A 22,500-nucleotide genomic window follows, 5' to 3' on the forward strand; every position below is an offset into this window, starting at 1 on the left:
GTGTGAAAGGTAATTAATGAATATAGTGTGAAAAGTAATTAATAAATTTACCCTAATGTGAATGCATTCAATGTAATTGTAGATGAACTTGCCTATAAATATGGAAGTTCACCAATGTAAAAATCACACCAATGAGTAAAAACATCCCCATCTTCTAAATTTTACTCATTCTACTTCCTCCTTATCTCTCTAAGTTATAACACGTTATCAGCACCAGCTCTACCCTTAATATTCAAGAAGGTAAAATTTTTAAAAACCTAATTAAGCATTTTTCTTCATCGGTACCCACAAATGGACCAACAATCAAATGGTGTCAACATCATCAACCAAGGTGTTTCTAACACATTTTTATATTTTATAATTGAGCATAATTCCACACCCTTCACTACAGACCCAGCAAGGACTGATTTAAATTAGCTCTGACATAATAATCCCAATAATACTAATGGTCCACCGGTACCACCAACTCGTAATTCACATGTACAACCAACTAATAATCCACTAGTTCCACCGACTAATATTCAACCAGTACGACCAACAAATAATTCATCAACACAACCAACTAATAATGCCCCAACAACATCAACTAAAAATAAACCTCCACCAAGTAATAAAAGAACCAAAGATGATGAGGGAGAAACAAGTACTAAACGTTGCAAGATAAATTTAAATGACCCATAAAATAATTTATTGGACAATACGTCACCTTTACGGATGACAAGGACATTTTATTGCTTTTGTTATTATTTTATTTTATACCGCCTATATGGCTGGTTAACTTTTTTTTACCGCCTAAATGGACGGTTAGTATTATTTATTTCTTTTGTTATTCTTTAAACCGCCTATATGGCTGGCTAATTGTTTTTCTTTTACCGCCTAAATGGACGGTTAGTATTATATTTTATTCTCGTATATTTATATGTGCATTTTTTATTTGCAGTATTTGCATTTATATCCATGTGCATTTTTTTTACCTTTTACTTTACGTATTTTTTTTAAGTATACATAAATAATACGGTATATTGTACAATTTGGGATAACCCTCTATAAAATTGGATTACCCCAATTTTTTTACCACATACCCCTTATCCTTTCAACTTTACTCTTTACATCAAAAACCCTCCTTCAAATTCTTCCTTCCACCGACAATGTACCACCATTACAAAAACAATCCATCTTCTTCCTCTTCCCATACTTTTAGATTTGAAGAAAATTTTGCCAAACTCAAATTATATATCTCCTTAATTATGGGTTTGGTGGTCCTTCTTGTAGCATTAGAAATTATAATAATTATGAAGAATAATTTATTTTGAAGAAGAAGAAACAAAATGCACATGATTTTCTTTGTCATATTTTCTTTTGTTTGTAGTGCATTTTGTATGATAAATTATACTAATATATTATGTAAATATTATTTTCTTACCCTCCTTAGCATCTATTGTCTTTAATTTTTTTTCGTTCTTCTCCTTGTTCTTCTTCTTCTTCTTCTTCTTCTTCTTCTTATTATTATTATTATTATTATTATTATTATTATTATTATTATTGTTCTTGATTTATTCCCAAATTTATTATCTTCGACAAATTCATAATAATAAACCAAGGGGGAGAAGATTATGAAATTAAAGCATCATAATTTTTCTAATGGTTTATTATTATGAAAATATAAGAGTTATTGCATTTTCATATACTTACAAAACTATTATATATTATGTAGCAAGTATGGCAGAAATTACCAAAAGACTATTCAACATATTAGACTTAACTGGACAAAAATTCTTAGAATAGAAAGAAGATGCCATCATGAACTTAGAAGCTCAAGGACTTGAACATACTGTATTGGAAGTAAAAGAAAAGGATCCAATACATGGAACTCAAGCTACCAAAATAAAGGTAGCTACAAATCAAGAAAAAGCCAAAGCCTTAGTCCTCTTGAGGCATCATATTCATGATAGCCTTAAATCTGAATATTTATTCATAAAAGATCCCAAAACATTGTGGGACTCTCTTGTTGAAATATTTGATCACCACAAGAGGGTGCTTCTTCCACAAGCTAGCCATGAGTGGAAGAATTTAAGATTTTCTGATTTTAAGACTCTCAGTGAGTACAATTCAACATTATACCGAACTGCATCAATGTTGAAATATTGTGAGCACCCGGTGACTGATGCAGAAATGATTGAACTCACATTATCTACTTTTCATCCATCAAACATTATTCTGCAACAACAATATAGGGAAAGAAATTTCAAAAGATATTCAGATCTGAATGTAGTACTCTCACTGGCTAAACAACATAATGATCTTGTCTGGAAAATCATAATATGAGACCTATTGGATCTCAAGCTATCCGTGAGACACATTCTACTAAAACACATGTGCCTGAAGCACATGCTGTTGAAAATAAAGGCCATGAAAATTATAATAACCGTGGTAGAGGACGCGGAAATTTCCGAGGAAGAGGACGAGGACAAGGTCGTGGAAATTTTAATGGACATAGTAGAAAGTTTCAAGGATTCGGTAGAGGCCACTTTCCCCAAAATTATCAAAATGGTCATTACAATAATAATTCTCGAAGGGGAAAACAAGTTGGATATCACAATAAAAATAGCCATCAAGAAGGAAAAGAAAGTATTTGTTACAAATGTGGCATGACAGGGCATTGGGCACGTACATGTCGTACTGCCAAACATTTGGTGGAGCTGTATCTAGCTTCCCAAAAGAAAAAGGGAAAAGGTGTGGAAGCAAACTTTAATGAAGCAAGCACCTCAATGCCTAATGCCGATCCTTATAATAAAGCAAGCACGTTAATGCTTAATTTTGACCTTTCAGACTTCTATTTAGATGGCGATGAAAATGATAAAGAATATGACGAAGATATTTGAATTTTTCTTAACAATGTTGTGGTGCTTATTTAGTTGTATTTCCTTTTTATATGCAATCTACTTTTTATGTATTGATATCATCTAACGTTAATGAAATTTTATTTTAACTATCTATTTATTTAATATGAAGATATGGATCAGTTTGAAAATGGATTCAAATATGAATGCCTCCTAGATAGTGGAACAACTCACACTATCCTAAAGCACAAAGAGTACTTTTCTGAGTTGAAGATGGTGAAAGTAGATGTCACCACAATCTCTGGAACTACTACACTAATAAAAGGATATAGAAAAGCTCAAATAATACTTCCTAATGGGACAAAACTAGTAATTAATGATGCTTTATATTCGAGTAAATCTCGACAAAATCTCATAAGTTTCAAAGATGTACGCCAAAATGGTTATCATTTAGAAACAATGACTGAAAATCATACGGAATATTTATGCATCACATCTGAAAAATACGGCAAGAAAAGCATTCATGAAAAATTACCAGCATACTCATCGGGATTATATCGCATTAATATAAAACCGGTTGAGATAAACATGGTGTCTAACCAGAAGTTAGATAATAAAGAAATGATAAATTTATTGCATGACCGATTGGGTCATCCTAGTGTGAGAATGATACGAAAAATAATTGAAAATTCATTTGGGCATCCAATGAAGAAAATGAGAATTCCCTAACCAAATGAATTATCATGTTCTGCATGCTCACAAGGCAAATTGATAATCAAACCATCTTTGAATTAAATTGCTACTGAAACTCCTAAATTTCTGGAAAAAATTCATGGAGATATATGTGGGCCAATTAATCATGCTTCTAGGCCATTTAGATATTTTATGGTATTGATTGATGCCTCAACACGATGGTCACATGTAAGTCTCCTACAAACTAGAAATGTGGCATTTGCGAAATTATTTGCTCAAATCATTCGATTGAGAAATCAATTTGCAGATTATAGAATTAAGCGAATAAGGTTTGACAATGCCGGAGAGTTTACATCTCAAACTTTTAATGATTATTGCACGTCAATTGGAATTGACGTAGAACATCCAGTAGCTCATGTTCATACTCAAAATGGTCTGGCTGAATCATTGATTAAAAGACTCCAATTAATAGCAAGACCATTATTGATGAGGTCGAAATTGCCATCATCTGCGTAGGGCCATGCAATAATACATGCATCGTCATTGATAAGATTGAGACCAAGTGCTTATCATAAATATTCACCACCGCAATTAGTGCATGGTCGAGAACCAAATATATCACACTTGAAAATATTTGGATGTGCAGTATATGTCCCTATTGCGCCACCCCAACGTACAAAAATGGGTCCACAAAGAAGGATGAGAATTTATGTTGGATTTGAATGCCTATCAATTATCAAATATTTAGAACCAATGACTGGTGATTTATTTAATGCTAGATTTGCAGATTGTCATTTTAATGAGACAATATTCCCATCCTTAGGGGGAGAGAAAGTGGACCCAAGTAAGAAGGAAATAGATCTCACATGCAATGCAATGCATTTGAAAATATATGATCCAAAAACGAATGCTTTTGAACAGGAAGTTAGAAAAATTGTCCATAATCAATATATTGCAAACAGATTACCTGATGCATTTGTAGAAACAAAGCAAGTGACAGAATCATATATTCCTGCCGCAAATGTTCAGGCACGAATTGAAATTCCCACTGATAACAAAGCCACTGAAAATGAATCTATTGCACGCCGGAAGCGTGGAAGACCACTTGGTTCAAAGGATTTGAAACAAAGAAAATCCAAAAGGTTGAATGAAATGGCAAATGTTATAAATATTACTTCTTCAATGAATTGTAAAGAAACAATTTTTGGAGATGAGGATGAAAATCTCAAAGGAGAAGAAAATAATGATATCAAAGATAACAATGAAATTTCGATTAATTACATTTCAACTAAAAGGCAAATAAATCGAAAGAATGTTATTGTTAATGATGCACTTGCTCATTCAATCGCCACCGAAATAACACTTGATGAAAATGATATAGAACCAAGAACGATACAAGAATGTCGGCATAGGAATGATTGGCCAAAATGGAAAGATGCTATTCAAGCGGAATTAAAGTCACTTGAAAAACGAGAAGTTTTTGGTCAAATTACCCAAACACCAAATGGTATAAAACCGGTCGGCTATAAATAGGTGTTTGTAAGAAAAAGAAATGAAAAAGATGAAGTGGTTAGATATAAGGCACGACTTGTAGCACAAGGTTTTTCCCAAAGACCAGGAATTGATTATGAAGAAACGTATTCTCCAATAGTAGATGCGACTACACTAAGATTCTTGATAAGTCTAACTGTCTCAAACAGTTTGCAAATGCGACTTATGGATGTTGTGACCGCATATTTATATGGTTCACTTGATACAGACATTTATATGAAAGTCCCTGAAGGACTTAAGTTGCCAGAATAAAGTCCCTGAAGGACTTAAGTTGCCAGAAAATCACCAACCACGAGAAATGTTTTCCATAAAGCTGAAAAGGTCACTTTATGGACTAAAACAATTTGGAAGAATGTGGTATAACCATCTTAGTGAATATCTCTTGTAAGAAGGATTCAAAAATGACCTAATCAGTCCTTGCGTATTTATTAAACGGACTCAATCAGGTTTTTCTATAATTGCAGTTTATGTTGATGATTTAAATATCATTGGAACTCCCAAAGAGCTTGAACAAACTGCAAAATATTTGATGAAAGAATTTGAAATGAAAGATCTTAGGAAAACAAAGTTTTGCCTTGGATTACAAATGGAGCACTTAAGGGGTGGAATCTTTGTGCACCAATCTAACTATACAGAAAAGGTCCTAAAAAGATTTCATATGGACAAAGCTCATCCGCTGAGCTCTCCAATGATAGTGCGATCATTAAAACCAAAAGATGATCCATTTCGACCTTGTGAAGAAGACGAGGAGATTCTTGGCCCTGAAGTGCCATATTTAAGCGCAATTGGAGCTCTAATGTATCTAGCTAATAATACAAGACCTGATATTGCTTCGCTGTTAATTTATTAGCTAGATATAGCAATTCACCAACAAAGAAACATTGGAGGGGAATATAACATTTGTTGCGCTACCTTCGAGGAACTAAAGATCTGGGACTATTTTATCGATCAAAGCAAGATGCTACTCTTGTTGGATATGCAAATGCTGGATACTTATCAGATCCTCATAAGGCTAAATCACAAAATGGATATGTATTCACATATGGAGGTACCGCAATATCTTAGAGATCCACGAAACAGACACTGACAGCTACATCATCAAACCATGCAGAATTGATCGCCCTTTATGAAACAAGTAGAGAATGCGTTTGATTTAGGTCAGTAATTGGTCACATTGAAGAAGAATGTGGGATAAACTCGATAATAAATTCTCCAACTGTAATCTTTGAAGATAATATCGGTTGTATTGAACAAGTTAGTGAAGGCTTTATAAAAGGGGATAGAACCAAACACATAGCACCAAAACTTTTCTTTGCACATGATCTCCAGAAGTACAAAATAGTAAAAGTCAAACAAATTCAATCAAGTGAAAATCTTGCAGATCTATTCACAAAGTTCCTTCCATCAAAGAGATTCGAGCAACTTGTATATAAAATTGGAATGTGTCATCTACGAGATATCTGTTGAACTCAGGGGGAGAATCATATTTACTGCACTCTTTTTCCCTTCGTTCAGGTTTTTATCCCATTGGGTTTTTCCTAACAAGGTTTTTGACGAGGCAGTATTTAATAGAAATATTGTAATAATATTTTACTCTTTTTTTACATAATTAGAATGCATTAGGGAGTGTTGAAATATAGTGTGAAAGGTAATTAATGAATATAGTGTGAAAAGTAATTAATAAATTTACCTTAATGTGAATGCATTCAATATAATTGTAGATGAACTTGCCTATAAATATGGAAGTTCACCAATGTAAAAATCACACCAATGAGTAAAAATATCTCCATCTTCTATTTTTACTCGTTCTACTTCCTCCTTATCTCTCTATGTCATAACAATTGACAGTTTTTAATATTTGGTTACTATTATCTAGTTTTTCAAAGTGTTAATAGTGGAACCATATGTGTTTGCCACTAACCCATATTTAGCTTTATTATAGGAGTAGTTTTTCTCATGTAAGCCTATATAAAGGCTTTTATTTGTTTTTATTTCTATGAATGAATGCAACATAATTACTTTTATTTTCTATACTTTATAATATTGTTTGAAAAAAGTCTCAACAATAGTAATACATTTATATAATAATCTAACAGTAATTATAATATTATCTAATACTTTGACTATTTTCACATTAAATGAATTTTTCAATTGTTTCGATTTATAAATTGCATGCTAACTTTCATATATATATATATATATATATATATATATATATATATATATATATATATATATATATATATATATATATATATATATATATATATATATATATATATATATATATATATATATATATATATATATATATATATATATATATATATATATATATATATATATATATATATATATATATGATTATTAAGTTTTACAAAAAAAAAACATTTATAAACCGTTATTTGCATATATATATATATATATATATATATATATATATATATATATATATATATATATATATATATATATATATATATATATATATATATATATATATATATTTCATAAATATGAATGACAAATAAGAATATTTTCTTACCAAAAATGTTATAGGATCAAAACTTAATTCATTTTCTGTAAGTCCATATCTTTTTGTAGAATTTTAGTGTACATGATTTCTTGATGATCTTTTTTTTATCTTTTAATGCATGACAATTTTTTTCCACTTATGACATCTAGAGGAAAAAATCTTCAAATATTCATCTTTACGTTTAGTAAACAGTTTTATAGGAAACTACTACTCCTATGATTATAATATAAGAAATCTTTTTATTCATATATAGTAACATAGGTTTGTAGTTTCTACTAGTATTAGAAGAAAGTAATAAGCAATTTCATTTGTAATTAAAATCTTTTTGTTTATTATCAATTATCAATTATTAATATTAATATTCCTAGAACATGATTTTCCTTTTGATATATGATATTTTGATGATTATAAAAAATTTTAAAATCTATTTATACTCTCATATCATATCATATTATATAATACTATAAAAAACTGCAAAATTCCACATGGCGATTTTGCATTAATTATGATTGGAGTATATTAAAGGTAAGTTTTCAAAAATATTTTTATCAAACCAACTCATACAATCATACAATACTATACAAGAATCATATCACACAATCATGCATCATATCATATCATACAATCATACAATACTATAAAAGAACTGGAAAATTCCACATGGCAATTTTATAGAGTTTTGCATTAATAATTAAAGGTAATTTTGCAAAAAGATTTTTATTAGATCAAATCATACAATCATAGAATACTATAGATGAATAGAAAAATTGCAAATGACCAATTTATAGAACTTTACGAAAGAAAATCATTTTTACAGGCAAGGTCATTAGAATCGGAATTCTACCGTACCTAGGATTGTTAAGGGGATTGGATTTCTATAGATGAATAGAAAAATTGCAAATGACTATTTTATAGAACTTTATGAAAGAAAATCATTTTTACAGGCAAGGTCATTAGAATCGGGATTCTACCTAGGATTGTTGAGGGGATTGGATATAAATCGGTAGAATTGGATCGTAGGATCATTGTATGATCTTACATATATGCATTAATTTGCTTTGGATTACTAGTTATCGATTATAGTTGTTCTCCTTTTAAGTTTTAAATAAGTAAGTTTTAATGTGTAAGTAAACACATAATTAGACTTCATCAATTAAGTTTTTGAAAAAAAAAACTTTTAATAATCATTTTTGAACTACAAATCATATTGTACAATACTATAAAAGATCTGGAAAATTCCACATGACCATTTTATAGATTTTTGTATTAGTTATGATTTTAAGTATTAAAGGTAAGTTTTCAAAAAAAATTTATTATATCAAATCATACAATCATACAATATTATAAAAGAATAGAAAAATTGCAAATGTCCATTATATAAAAATTTACCAAATGAAATCATTTATACAACCTTACAAGTTAAAATATGATTGTAAGACATTCAAATCATGTTCACTATAATATGCAATTTCATCTTTCTTTAAAAGTTTTATTTATAGGTAAAATATACTAACAAACTTCTTGCATTGCAGAGTTTGTATACTAGTATACTTAATAAAGCGGTTCATTTCAATGACGCGTATGACGCCCATGTTTATTTTAGACCGTCAAAAATCTTAGGGGTAAAAGGCAAATATTTATTTCCATCGATATTAAGCAAAGTACTTTTCATTATTAATATAAATTATATTTTCTATTATTGACTAATATTGAAATATAATATCAATTTGGTTTATTTATAAAACGTCCTCTCTCTTGAGAGATCGTCTTTTCTAAAGACGTTTCTCAAAAGCCCAGCCATTGTGTTAATTTAAAAAAAAAAAAAACTGACGGCGCGTGTAAGTATAATGTGAAAAGTCACATAATATATTTGGAGTTATAACAACATTTATTTGGGGTTATAACATAATATATTTAGTGTTATACCAGCATATATTTGAGGATTATAACATAATTTATTTGGGTTATAAAATAATATATTTGAAGCTATATCAATATATATATTTGAGGTTATAACAGAATATATATGAGGTTATGACAACATATATTTGTTGTTATAACATATTATATTTGGGGTTATATCATAATATATAGTTCGGTATATAATGGTTTGTGTTTGAGGGTATAATATTTTTATAACACCAAATATATTATATTATAACCCCAAATGTATGTTGTTATAACTCTATATATATTATATTATTACTTCAAATATACATTGTTACAACTCTAAATATATTATGTTATAACCCCAAATATATTATGTTATAACCACAAATATATGTTGTTATAACCCCATATATATTATGTTATAACCTCAAATATATATATTGTTATAACTTCAAATATATTATATTATAATCCAAAATAAATTATGTTATAAACCTCAAATATATGCTGGTATAACACCAAATATATTATGTTATAACCCTAAATATATTATGTGACTTTTCACATTACACTTACACGCGCGCGTCCGTTTTTTTTTTTAAATTAATATAATGGGCTGGGCTTTTGAGAACCGTCTTTAGAAAAGACGGTCTCAAGTAAGAATTGTTGTTTATAAAAAGCTAATTATTTATATTCATATGGTAAAGTATCATATCGATGGCACGTTTTGCAACATTGTTTATTTTTAAACTCACAAAAACCCTAAAGTTTAAAAGACAAATATTCAACAAATCAATTAATATTTGTTTTCATTAATTTTCAACAAGGTATTTTTCATGATGTATATAAATTTATTTTCTATTTATGATCAATTAGTAAATATACTAATGAAGAAACGAATTGAGACATGTGTCACACTCTCATTAAAAATTTTTTTGCCTTTTTCTATTGTACTCACTTGAAAACTTTTAATATTTGACTTGATATTTAAGAAAACAATTAAACATATAATATTTTTGATTGACTGTAAAAATATGTGGTCTATTATTGATATATCATATTTCCTTATATAAACATATAACTTTATTTTATTCTAGATCTTAAAAAAAATTAAAGGTTGCTTCATTAAACCGTTATCAAAAACTGAAGTGACCCAACTAAAAAAGACAAAAATTAAACGATTAAATATTTTAATTAATAATTTCAATTTTATGTTTTGATAATGGTGTAACTTTTATGAATGACTTAATATTTTTTTACAATTATTTTATACGTGAATATTAAATTTTTCTTCAGATCAACGAAAAGCTAAATTACTTTGTGATTCTTTTATTTATCGAATTCATTTTCTTTTTTTTTTCTTTTTTCACAACAAAATGTATATTTCCGTGGCAACATTATCATATTATGTTAATCACAAATTTATAAATGAGATGGTCTCACTATGAGACATGCGTCTTACTTGAGTTAAATAGTCCAATAATATAAACTTTTAGCTTATGGGGTTCTTGTTTTGAGGTCGTCTCACCGCGAGATAGTCTCATACAAGACGGACCGTTAATAATATAAGTAAAATTAAGATGGAGCAATAAAACTCAATTCTTAAACACTGAGTACCAAGCTCTCTCAAACTGCAATGAATCATGAACATTACATGCCAATAATATTTCACGATCACTCTTAATTCTATAATTTTTTTTCTAATTTTTTTATACTAAAATAAAAATTTAAACCTGCCGAATTTTTGAAATATGGGGCTTTGGGTCTTTGTCCCACCCTCCTCAGGTCAAATACGGCTCTGAAAGTATAATATCAATTTGATTTATTTATAAGAAGGTGTGTGCGTAAAATATTAATCAAAGGTTATTATGATAAAAAGACAGTCAAAGGAAATCAAACCTACAAGAATCTGAGAAAATTTCATGTTAATAAGTAGTTATCTGGGAACAATTATCTGGCGGGGTTATTGAAGGATTCTACATACAGGCTTAGAAGGTTAGTGCATGAGAAGCTCACGTGCATGTTAGGACACATGTCCTTCATTAAAGGATCACTTTTATGAAGTGGGACACGTGTTGAAAGGACAAATAAAGTATTCGATTGTGATTAAGGGATTGACACGTCTAAAAAGGAGAGTGGCGCATGCAGAGAATGTCTTTAGGGGTCGGAGAAGAAATGTTTATTCCACAATCATCAGCTATAAATACTCAATCAAAGCGCCATAAATGAGGTAATTAATTTCTTAGAGAGAAAGAAAAGTACAAAGAATTTAAAGTGATTAAATACAAATGATCTTAACTGAATATCAGAATTTCACATTGATTTTCAGAGCAACGAAAAAAAAGGAAAAAAAGATTTAATTGACATTTATCGTGACAATTTATTATAAAAAACCTGACGTCTAAATAAGCCCTAAGCAGTTATCCACCTGGTTGCCACTGTGCACTTCGAAGGACCTGTTAGGCAACCCATATATTGATCTGTACTAACTTGGGGGTCGAAGTAGGCCCTCGAAAAAGAATTCCGGGCCTTTCTAACCTCTTGGTGTGTTTTGTAGGAATCATCAGTATCTCCATCCAAAGATCTTACTGCATAACTAGCAAGGAATTAAACTAAGACTTCCATCAGCAAAAATCATCTGATTAACAACTAATCAGGAGATTAAAATCTTAATTAATTGTTCTTTAAAATCTAACAAGAACAATTTGGCGCTAAAAGGAAGGTAAGAGGTGATTTGGTGCACAACCTGTAAAGGTGGCTGTTCACCGTGTTATCTGGAGATATTCCCAAGATCTCCAGAGAACTAAATCACCTACACTCTCTGGAAAGAAAATTGAAAATGTTAGTAAAAAAAAATAAATAAAAATAAAAAAATAAAAAAAATAAAACTTAGAGGAAAAGAATGAAATTTTACCAGGAGAAGTACAGGCAGACATATTTACCAAGAACAAGCACAAGTCCTGTTGAATCACTATAACATGGGGGATCCACCTAGTTGGCAGATTCCTGTCTTTGGGTCTGACAAAATAAAAGAAGGCATGACTCTCCCTTTTGGAGAAGTGCAAAACCTCATCAATGTTGTGGGTCTCCCTGGCATTATATTTGCTCCAAAAAACTGGAGGCATGTATCTAAAAGGATGGCTAGGGGACTTGGTTACCATAACCCAGATGATTTTGTCTTTGTAATGTTTAAGGTCGTTCAGTTCTGGGTAAACGACCACGGACCCATTGATAGAAGAGAAGGTCATGAAAGGTTTATTCTTCGAGTCATCCAATTTGAATAGACTCTTGAATAATCTTAGAGTCATGGGCAACTTCATGTACTCACAGATCCAGATGAATGACAGAATCTTCCTCGTTGCCTGAGGAAGAATTTAATTGAGGGAAAGTTGAAAATGGAAAAGAATTTGAGAGAAGAATGGGTGGAGAGGAAAATGAACCCCAAAGGTAAAATGGTAGATGCAGACTGGATGAAGATGTCCTCTTCATTATCTTCAGAAACAATATACTCATGAGCCATCATGCCCTCTTCACTAATCCTGCACCAATATCCCTTGTCCTTAGGAATATGGCAGTACTCTTCCCAAAAAAATTAAGCCTTACCCTCTACCAGCAATTTAAAGGTCTTAGAATCCAGAGAAGTAGTCATCAATCTTTTCATCATATCAGCTTCGGCATCAAAATCGTATGGCATAAAAGCAGTGCCCTCAAGACCCTCTACCGTTGGGGAAATAATAGGATCTGTCCAACGTAGATGTATCCAGCCATTCGGCTTCATAACCCAATCCTTGGGAGGTTCATGTGGTAAGGCCTCTGGATATGCAAATAATGGAAACTCAGCAACTGGATCCTCGGTAAGTTCTTTTCCTAAATCATATTTGATTTCGTTCAGGATAGTCTTAGCAGTAACCATTGTGAAAATGTGAAGAAAGAAAGTTTAAAGAAAATTAGGGTTTGAGAAGAATTAATTGCAGAGGAAAAAAATTCAGAGAATGTTTGAGAGTAAATAAAAATTCAGAAAGTGTAAGAGAGGTGAAAACGCTTGTCACAGAATATATATAGTTGGATAATCATTGAAAAATTAAATGGTAAAGAAGATCAATAATCAAGAGACGTTAGAATTGGAAGTGGAAAGATCAACCGTCGAGATAAAACCGCCAAATTTTGAGATTAGTAGGTGTAGGAAACGCTTAAAAGATCAATGATGAAAAGGTACTGTGGCAAGTAAGGTGTGTAACAAGTTTCGTCGAAAAGGAAATACTCAGAAAAAATTGATAAAAAGATATTTTAAGCGGTTTCCAGAAAAAGGGGTATTATATGTTGCCAAAAGCATATGTTCCCAAAAAGCACATGTTGCCAGAAATTGAAAGGAGAAATTTGAAATGCCAAAAAGGACAAATAAAGTATTCGATTGGGATTAAAGGATTGACACGTCTAAAAAGGAGAGTGGCGCATGCAGAGAATGTCTTTAGGGGTCAGAGAAGGAATGCTTATTCCACAATCATCAGCTATAAATACTCACCAAAGCGTCATAAATGAGGTAACTAATTTCTTAGAGAGAAAGAAAAGTACAAAGAATTCAAAGGGATTAAATAAAAACGATCTTAACTGAATATCAGAATTTCACATTGATTTTCAGAGCAACGAAAAAAAAGGAAAAAAAAGATCTAATTGACATTTATCGTGATAATTTATTACAAAAAACCTCACATCTAAATAAGCCCTAAGCAGTTATCCACCTGGTTGCCACTGTGCACTTCGAAGGACCTGTTAGGCAACCCATATATTGATCTGTACTAACTTGGGCGTCAAAGTAGGCCCCCGAAAAAGAATTCCGAGCCTTTCTAACCCCTTGGTGTGTTTTGTAGGAATCATCAGTATCTCCATCCAAAGATTTTACTGCATAACTAGCAAGGAATTAAATTAAGACTTCCATCAGCAAAAATCATCTGATTAACAACTAATCAGGAGATTAAAATCTTAATTTATTGTTCTTTAAAATCTAACAGGAATAGAAGGTAATTGATAATAATAATAATAATAATAATAATAATAATAATAATAATAATAAGGGAAAATTAAGATATTTCTTGCATATATGCAAGAATGTTAAGCTATTTATTTACTTTTTTATTTGTATCGCAATCCTAGAATAAAAAACATATATTCCCCCGACAAATATATATTCAATAACATGCTATATAAAATTGTTTTTCAATGGGGTGATTTAGCCCTCCTAGTTCACTATTAAATTGATACTATTTGTAAAATAAGTTCCATTTAATAGCAAAAAGAAAAATATTCAAATAAATTGAGAAAAATAAATTGAGTTTGTGAAACTATGCTAAGCTTTAGAAAAAAATAAAATGAACCTTTTTTTCGAAATGAAATAAGATGAACTTAGGACCTTAAACAGATTTAGAAAATAGAAATATAATAATAAAAGAACTGTCAAGAAAATACTTTTTTTTGACAAGAAATAGATTATAATAAAATCAAGGGTATCTTTATGTTTTTATTGACAAAATATCAAAGATATGAGTGTACTTATTTCCTTTTCAGTAGTGGATGTGAGGCCCCTAAATACACGTTCCTTCCCTCCATACTTCAATTATCTATTGTCACTTCTATAGCTATTATTCGTACTCATATTACCTTGGAAAATTAAGAAAAAAAGCATAAATGGTATTTGCAGCACATAAAATAAAAATATAAGTTAAATATATACGTTATTTGGTTTTTTTTAATAGTTATTACACTTTTGATTTTCATACTTTTCAATACATAATTTTAATTTTTAATATCTTTTATTTCGTATGATAAAATATTTTAAAAAGTTAATATTATGATATGAATTAAGACGAATCAAACAAGATTCACTTGATTATATTTTACATTATACGTGGAAAATAAATATTAAATAAGATCAGTTGATGAACAATATTTGATACAAACAGTGTAAACAGTAGAAACTATTAAAATTCAAAGGAAATAAACAATAAATAAACTAAAAATGTAAGTCATGATCAAAATAAAAATATGACAAATTTGATGATAGGAATTAAAAATTGAGAAAATTTGAGAGAGTACAATTATTACTTTTTGACTTGAAAATGACAACTAATAACTTCTCCATCTAATATATTTACACTTGTGCACTCTTGTTTTATTGCTTTTATTTCTTGCCTTTTTTTTCCATTTTTTTTAAACCAAATATAATCAATTATTACAACCAAAAATATATACTTTCTTTATTATCTTGCTATCACATAAATTTCTACCAATAAGGAAAATAATGTAATAATCTTGAAGATCATAATAAAAATAATAATATTATAGTTGTGCACATTACACATGGCCTTTACACTTGCTTATAATACTTTTCCCCGGTTTTGAACTTTCTAGTGTTTCTCCTCCTATATAAACAACTATACAACCCTCCTCTCTTACTCTTCTCCTTTATTATATAATTAACAACACATAATACAATTATTTATTCATTTTTAATGGCTTCTAATATAAGGCTTTTGGTAAGTTTTGTGATTGGATTTGTGTTATCACTTTACTGTGTTGATGCCATTAAACCTAGACCTTTAAGGCATTATGTTAATGGTAGACAAGGTTGGGTTCTTCATCCTATGCAAGATTATAATCAGTGGGCTGGCTCCAATAGATTTCTTGTTCATGACACTCTTTGTAAGTTCTTAATTCTATTTTTTTTTTATTTGTTAGTTATTTTTGTTTCTTTTAGCTGCATCACGAGTTGTTCCCGTCTTTTTTTCTCCAAACCCTGATCATAGTTTCTATAGTCGGAATACATTAAATTCGATGATGAAGTTATTTTGATTTGATTTTGATACTTTTTAACAGAATTTGCTATGTATTTTTGAAATTATGTTGAAACCGTTTTAAAAAAAAAAAAATTATTATTATTTGCGTTTTATAAAACGGTTGCTACTTTTGCACTAATTAATCAAAGTATGTTTTAATGATTTGGGCAGATTTTAGGTACAATAAAGAGAAAGATTCAGTATTGGAAGTGAGTAAAGAAGATTATGATAGTTGTAATACTGATCATCCAGTGCAGAAGAAACAAGATGGTGAATCAGAATTTGAGTTGAATCATCCTGGCCCTTTTTACTTCATTAGTGGTAATAAAACTCATTGTGAACAAGGTCAAAAAATTATTGTTCAAGTTTTACATTATCCACCTTCTCCTCCTAAATCTGCTCCTACCCCTAAAGGCTCCCCTGGCCCCACAATTTCCCCTCCTGGGTCCCACCTTCAACCTCCACCTTCTGCTTCTACTCCTAAATCTGCCCCATCTCCCACTTATTCTCCTCCTGGCCTCACACCACCTGGTTCTCAACCTCCTACTGGTCATCATCCCCACCCGTTCCCTCTACCCCCAACTGCCGGACCCTCCCCTAAAACCTCACCCGGTTCATCTGGCCCATCTTCATCTCATCCTGGTTCACCTTCCACTCCATCAGGCTCAGCAACATCACCTTCTGGATCGCCTGTAACACCATCAGGCCCGGCATCATCACCTTCTGGTTCTCCTTCCACGCCATCAGGCCCAGCAGCATCACCCACTGGTTCTCCTTCCACACCATCAGGCCCAGCAGCATCACCCACTGGTTCTCCTTCCACACCATCAGGTCCAGCATCATCACCTTCTGGATCATCTGTTACTCCATCAGGCCCAGCAGCATCACCCACTGGTTCTCCCTCCACACCATCAGGCCCAGCATCATCACCTTCTGGATCATCTGTTACTCCATCAGGCCCAGCAGCATCACCCACTGGTTCTCCTTCCACACCATCAGGCCCAGCATCATCTCCTTCTGCATCATCACCAAGTTCCAGCAGTCCAGCAGGCCCAGCCTCATCACCAGCATCCGGTATTCCAGCAGGCCCAGCAATATCCCCAACAGTGGCTGCTTCACCGCCAACACCCGAAGCAGGTGGGCCGGGTTCACCGCTTGCACCTTCACCAGACCAACCGGCAGACATAATAGCTCCAGCACCATCAGAAAAGAAAAACGGAGCAGTGAGGAGTAATAACAGTGGATTTTCACTGGGTGTCGGAGTTATAATTGCAATAATTATGTGTTTTAATTAGTTTCTAAATTCATTATTAAGTCATTTTCTCATTAATTTTAGTATTTGCTGTTATTTGTTTGGAGTTTGGAGGTGTAGGTACATGTGTGTGATTCAACTACTTTTCTAGAGGCCCTTACTAGTACTACTACTGCTACATACAGATGCCGACATAGGGGGTAGTCGGTAGTAAAGGGTACCCTTTAATTTTTTATTTTGGACAGTGATTTTTTGGTGTATTATTTCAGTCTTGAATAAGTTTCTCAGCAGTACAGTTCATATATTATTTGAATACCTTTATCTTTATTATGTGAAAAACATGAATTTAAATCTCTCAAATATACTATTGGGATGATCCACATAATTTTAATTATTTTTATTTTAAATTATAGCGTTGAATTTACTACAATTTAATTTCTTTGTCATTTAACAATGTGACTATATAGTTGAATGGGGTACTACTTCTTTTTGCTTATTATATACTTCTATTTCCTTTTATCATTTTGCATTGAGGGTTGAAGGATAATATCGTTTGAATTTAGTAATTTTAGTTGGAAGATTAGAAAATTGAATTATATATGTGGGGTTTGTAGAAAGAATAAGTTTATGTAAGGGCGGAGCAAGAACTAGCAATGAGTTTATGCCCAATATCCTCCTTCATTGGTTTATTCATTGGTCATCGTTCATGCAATGGTTAGTATTATTGACAAAATTACCTATCATATCAACACAATCATCATATTCAGTGTATACTGTTCGAAATAAACTTTAAGAAAGTAAAATTAAAAAGATTTAAACCAGTCTAATATAGCCAACAAACCACAAGACACAAAACAATTTAATTATGAGATAAGGTTCACAAAACAATTTAATTATTTAAGCCCAAACTATGATGACAAACTAATGATTGTTGTCAACTTATCATCACATTAATAGCTATAAATTCATGTAAGTTGACTTACCTACCAATCAATAAGTCATTATTATAGACTTTATAGTCATAATTTCTCTCTATATATTAGAATTAACTCAATTAAATTTGATAGTTTCTCTTTTAGTTATTTACGCTTTTAATTATATACACATTCTAACCTGAATTGAGAGTCGAAGATCTTTAGAATATCACCAAAGCAATTTTATTCATATACGTATAATTCAAATCAATCTCCATACAATTCGAACGATGTATTGTTTGGACACTTTATTACTCGGGTATGTCACTAATTGATGTTCTCACTCCCCTTCTATATTGGCAATTCACGTTAAAGTATGTATAATCAACAAAAGTATTAAACTAGTGAAAAGTTTGAAATGTTATCCAATTAATGTTTAAATCTTTTTAACAAATTAAAAATCATTCAGCTCATCACAAATTTTACAAAATCAATTGAGTATAATGATTTTGCATTTAATATGTCCAAAATAACATAAATATTCTATTTAAAGTATGTGTAATCAACAAAAGAATTTAAACAATTATGTTTTCACGTATTACCAAAGTGGTGGGATCATATCCAAAAATAAAAATAAAGTAAATTTAATATGACATATTAAAATGAAAAATAAGACAAATTCACTAGAACGGAAAAACATCTATAAATTTTCGTAATTTGTATTATTTGATTTGACCCTATCAATTTTTCTTGTATTTACTTTGATCTTATGTAATCCTTTGGTCTCCATATAGTCATATGATATACTTCATTATTCAACTCAATAAAACAAACACTTTTAACCTTCACAGAATCATGTATTATCTTTTGTGCTCTTACCTTTTAAAAAAAATCAATAGTAGATTAATATATTTAATCCTTAATTATAAAGGTTGTATTAAGCGAATACAATATGTTATATCCCATAGGAAAATCCTTATATTAAAAAAAATAATCCAAATGAATATATGGTAAAAACTAAAATCATGGTTACATGACTACAATACAAATCACATATCAAGAATGCATTTAGATCCTCAGATTTATAACAATAAATGATATTTGATATGATTTCTATCCTCATTCATCTGAAGTTGGTGAGTATACTATAAATGAGATGATGTCTCTTGTCCAATCTTTTGACTTCTCTGTTACAAAATTTGTGGTAATTATATAAGTAACATAATTATGGGTTCTAATCATTAATTTAAATTTTTGGTTGAGTTGGTTTCTAAACATGCTATCAGAATTCAGCGTGACAAAGGCCATTGATCAAATCTCAACTACCCCTTATTTAAAGTGGAATATTTAGTGCCAAGTATGAGGAAGGCACGTGTTGTATCTACACTTGTAGCCCAAAGGGCTCTTGTGTGAAAGAGTGTATTAGAGTATATAACTTATCCTAAGACTTCAACCATCAACTTAAGCTTTTGGTTGAGTTGATTCCTTGACATAGTACCATCAGCTTAAGCTCTGGTATCATGTTGAGGAATCAACTCAACCAAAAGTTTAAGCTGATGGTTGAGATCACATGATATGTTATATACTTTAACAATCGAATGTAAAAAACAAATAATAGTTTTTTATCTGAATGCTTGAGAGTAGTATTATATTCAATTGAATTTGCTACTTTTCGTAAATGCTCAGATATATAATGGATGAGATATTTTGAAAACTAGTTTGAGTTCCCTTAAACCCATACCATGTTATTACCATATACTCCTTTAGTTCTTTTTATGTTCTTTCACATTTACTATTTGTTTAGTTTTCAAAAGAATTTTTTAGTCTTAATATCTCTCAATACGAATCATAAAAAGTTATATAAAATGTAAAATGAAAAAAAATATACATTAAGACGATATAATGAGGTTTCACATGGTCAGTGGCAGATTCAGTACTCAAAATTATGGGTAGCACCAACATGTTGAAGTAAATTAATAAAAAATTCGATAGAGATTTGTTTGTAAAATGAACAACTTAAAAAATTTTCATCACTCCAAATTGACCTGTACAAGTAAAATATCGCAATAATAATCTCATCTCATTGCCATTATAAAATGGAGTGATAAATGTCATATGCACCGCATCGTACAAAGTCACAATCTACAAGTTACAACGAGATCAAAGTTTGACATAGTAAAATACTTTCTTCGTTCTGAAATACTCGCTACACTATGGTAATCGATGCTATTCATCGTTCAAGCTTATTTTATATATTATGGCTTATATATAAGAAAAATATAGACAAGTGGGATCTTGTTTGAATCATCTAGTGAAACTTAATAGGAGGTCAAATACTCTCTGGGGGTGAATAGAGAGTATGCCCGTTTAAAAATTTTGTCTCGAAGGTTAGCTCAAGAACTTGGGTGACCTTTCAAAACTGTTTTCTGGAACAGTTTTAGGTCGATTAATAAAACTATAACGTATGTGCGGAAATAAACTTAAACAATAACACACGATATGTTAACGAGGTTTGGTTCTAAACAACCTACTCCCCGCCTATGGGTTCTCTTCCAACCCGTAGGATTCAATGCCTTTTATTGGTAGACTTTAAGACAACTAAAAGATCTCTCTATCTTCTCTCATCACGTTCTTCCCCTTGAAGAACGTCTTACAAGTCACTTAATAAAAGCAAATCCCAATCTCACAATAGAGATTACAAGTTGAACACTTTAAAAAGTATTTTAAGTTAGGCGTATTAATCTATTGTAAATCTAACTCTTTTTTAACTCTTATTCCTATTACAAATTGTAAGAGCTAGATGAACCTAAGAATTACAACTCTTTTGAACACTTAGAGAATACTAGATCTTAAATCAATAAGAGAGAAAATTGTAAGAAGAGATGCAATCTTAATCCTTGAACGAAGCCTTGTATTTATATATGTCACGCCTCAACATATCCTTGAAGAACAAGAAAGCTTCATCCGCCAATTTCGTTGATATGGTTAATCTGTGACAGTCTTCAAGATCTTGAGCTTTAACTCAAACTGATGTTGCACTGACAGTTCATATAATTACGTCATTGTGTGCTGTTTTTTGTTATTAACAGCCAATGATGTGCTGCCACGTTAGAACTCATACAAGATATTGAAAACTCAGCGACCAGATAAACCAACGTCTAAATACTTATTCAAAATTAATTCCTATTTTTAGCATTAACTTAAATTGTCTTTTCCTATTTTTAGTGTCAATTTAAATAATCATCTTATTTATAGGAAAACCTTTAATTAATATAGCTTAACAACTTATTTAATTTCAAATATAAACTGTGTACTCTTAATTACAAAACGTGTGAAACTGATACTTTAACATTTAATCGTCTAAATATCTTAAGCACACATTTTAAATTCAAATTCAAATTTAATAACAAATTTAAGATAAAACACATATCTAAACGTTTAAAATAAAACGTATAATGATATATTCAAATATTCAAACATACTTTAAATATATTTTGACCTATTAAAATATTTCAAAGTTAGTTATGAAAAAAACCTTATCTTAAACATAATCATCTTAAAACCATTTAAACTTATTTCAAAACTTATAAATTCAACCTTAAGATAAACTTAAGACATTTAAACATAATTCAAGCATATTTCAATCTTAGCTAGATAATCAATTAATCTACCAACACTTAAAAATATTTCCAAAAAAAAACTTCATCAATTATTCACTTTATATATAATATGATTTTAGACCAACTTAAACAACTAAATATAATTACTTAATTTATTTGTTTAATTAATATGTGTTTTGAATTATCATTATTTAAGAGAATTGAGTCTTCATCTAGTCGCATACTTTCATAAAGTTAACGTTTTATAATTTTTAGGCATTTTTTGATATATAAATAATTAAAATAATATATTAGATTGCGTAAAAAGTCAAATATAACATGGGTAGCCTATTAGAGATCGCGGGGAGAAAATGCTAAATTATTCCCATCTACCT

The 22,500-nt window shown here is 30.5% G+C and overlaps 2 protein-coding genes across 2 annotated transcripts in view; both read left to right on the forward strand.

Moving 5' to 3' along the window:
* LOC130802617 (uncharacterized) overlaps positions 1–2,074 on the forward strand; it is a 14,071-nt gene extending 11,997 nt beyond the window's left edge. Inside the window, exons 8-9 of the mRNA XM_057666624.1 lie at positions 1,786–1,890; positions 1,982–2,074. Of these exons, the coding sequence (XP_057522607.1) occupies positions 1,786–1,890; positions 1,982–2,074 (198 nt within the window). The remainder of the gene's footprint in view (positions 1–1,785; positions 1,891–1,981) is intronic.
* A 13,612-nt stretch (positions 2,075–15,686) lies between these two features.
* LOC130802399 (early nodulin-like protein 2) lies at positions 15,687–18,022 on the forward strand. The gene is made up of 2 exons (XM_057666404.1): positions 15,687–16,206; positions 16,512–18,022. Exons 1-2 carry the CDS (start codon positions 16,017–16,019, stop codon positions 17,633–17,635), a joined length of 1,314 nt encoding a protein of 437 aa, XP_057522387.1. The 5' UTR covers positions 15,687–16,016; the 3' UTR covers positions 17,636–18,022.
* The last annotated feature ends 4,478 nt before the right edge of the window (positions 18,023–22,500 follow it).

The sequence above is a fragment of the Amaranthus tricolor genome, chromosome 16 (genome assembly GCF_026212465.1).
Source record: "Amaranthus tricolor cultivar Red isolate AtriRed21 chromosome 16, ASM2621246v1, whole genome shotgun sequence".
NCBI lineage: Eukaryota > Viridiplantae > Streptophyta > Magnoliopsida > Caryophyllales > Amaranthaceae > Amaranthus > Amaranthus tricolor.

Excerpts from the sequence above, each read along its gene's own strand:
- LOC130802399 (XM_057666404.1), top strand. The coding sequence starts at position 16,017 with ATGGCTTCTAATATAAGGCTTTTGGTAAGTTTTGTGATTGGATTTGTG. Across the intron at positions 16,207-16,511 it reads TCTTGTTCATGACACTCTTT|ATTTTAGGTACAATAAAGAG; the intron begins GTAAGTTCTTAA and ends TGATTTGGGCAG.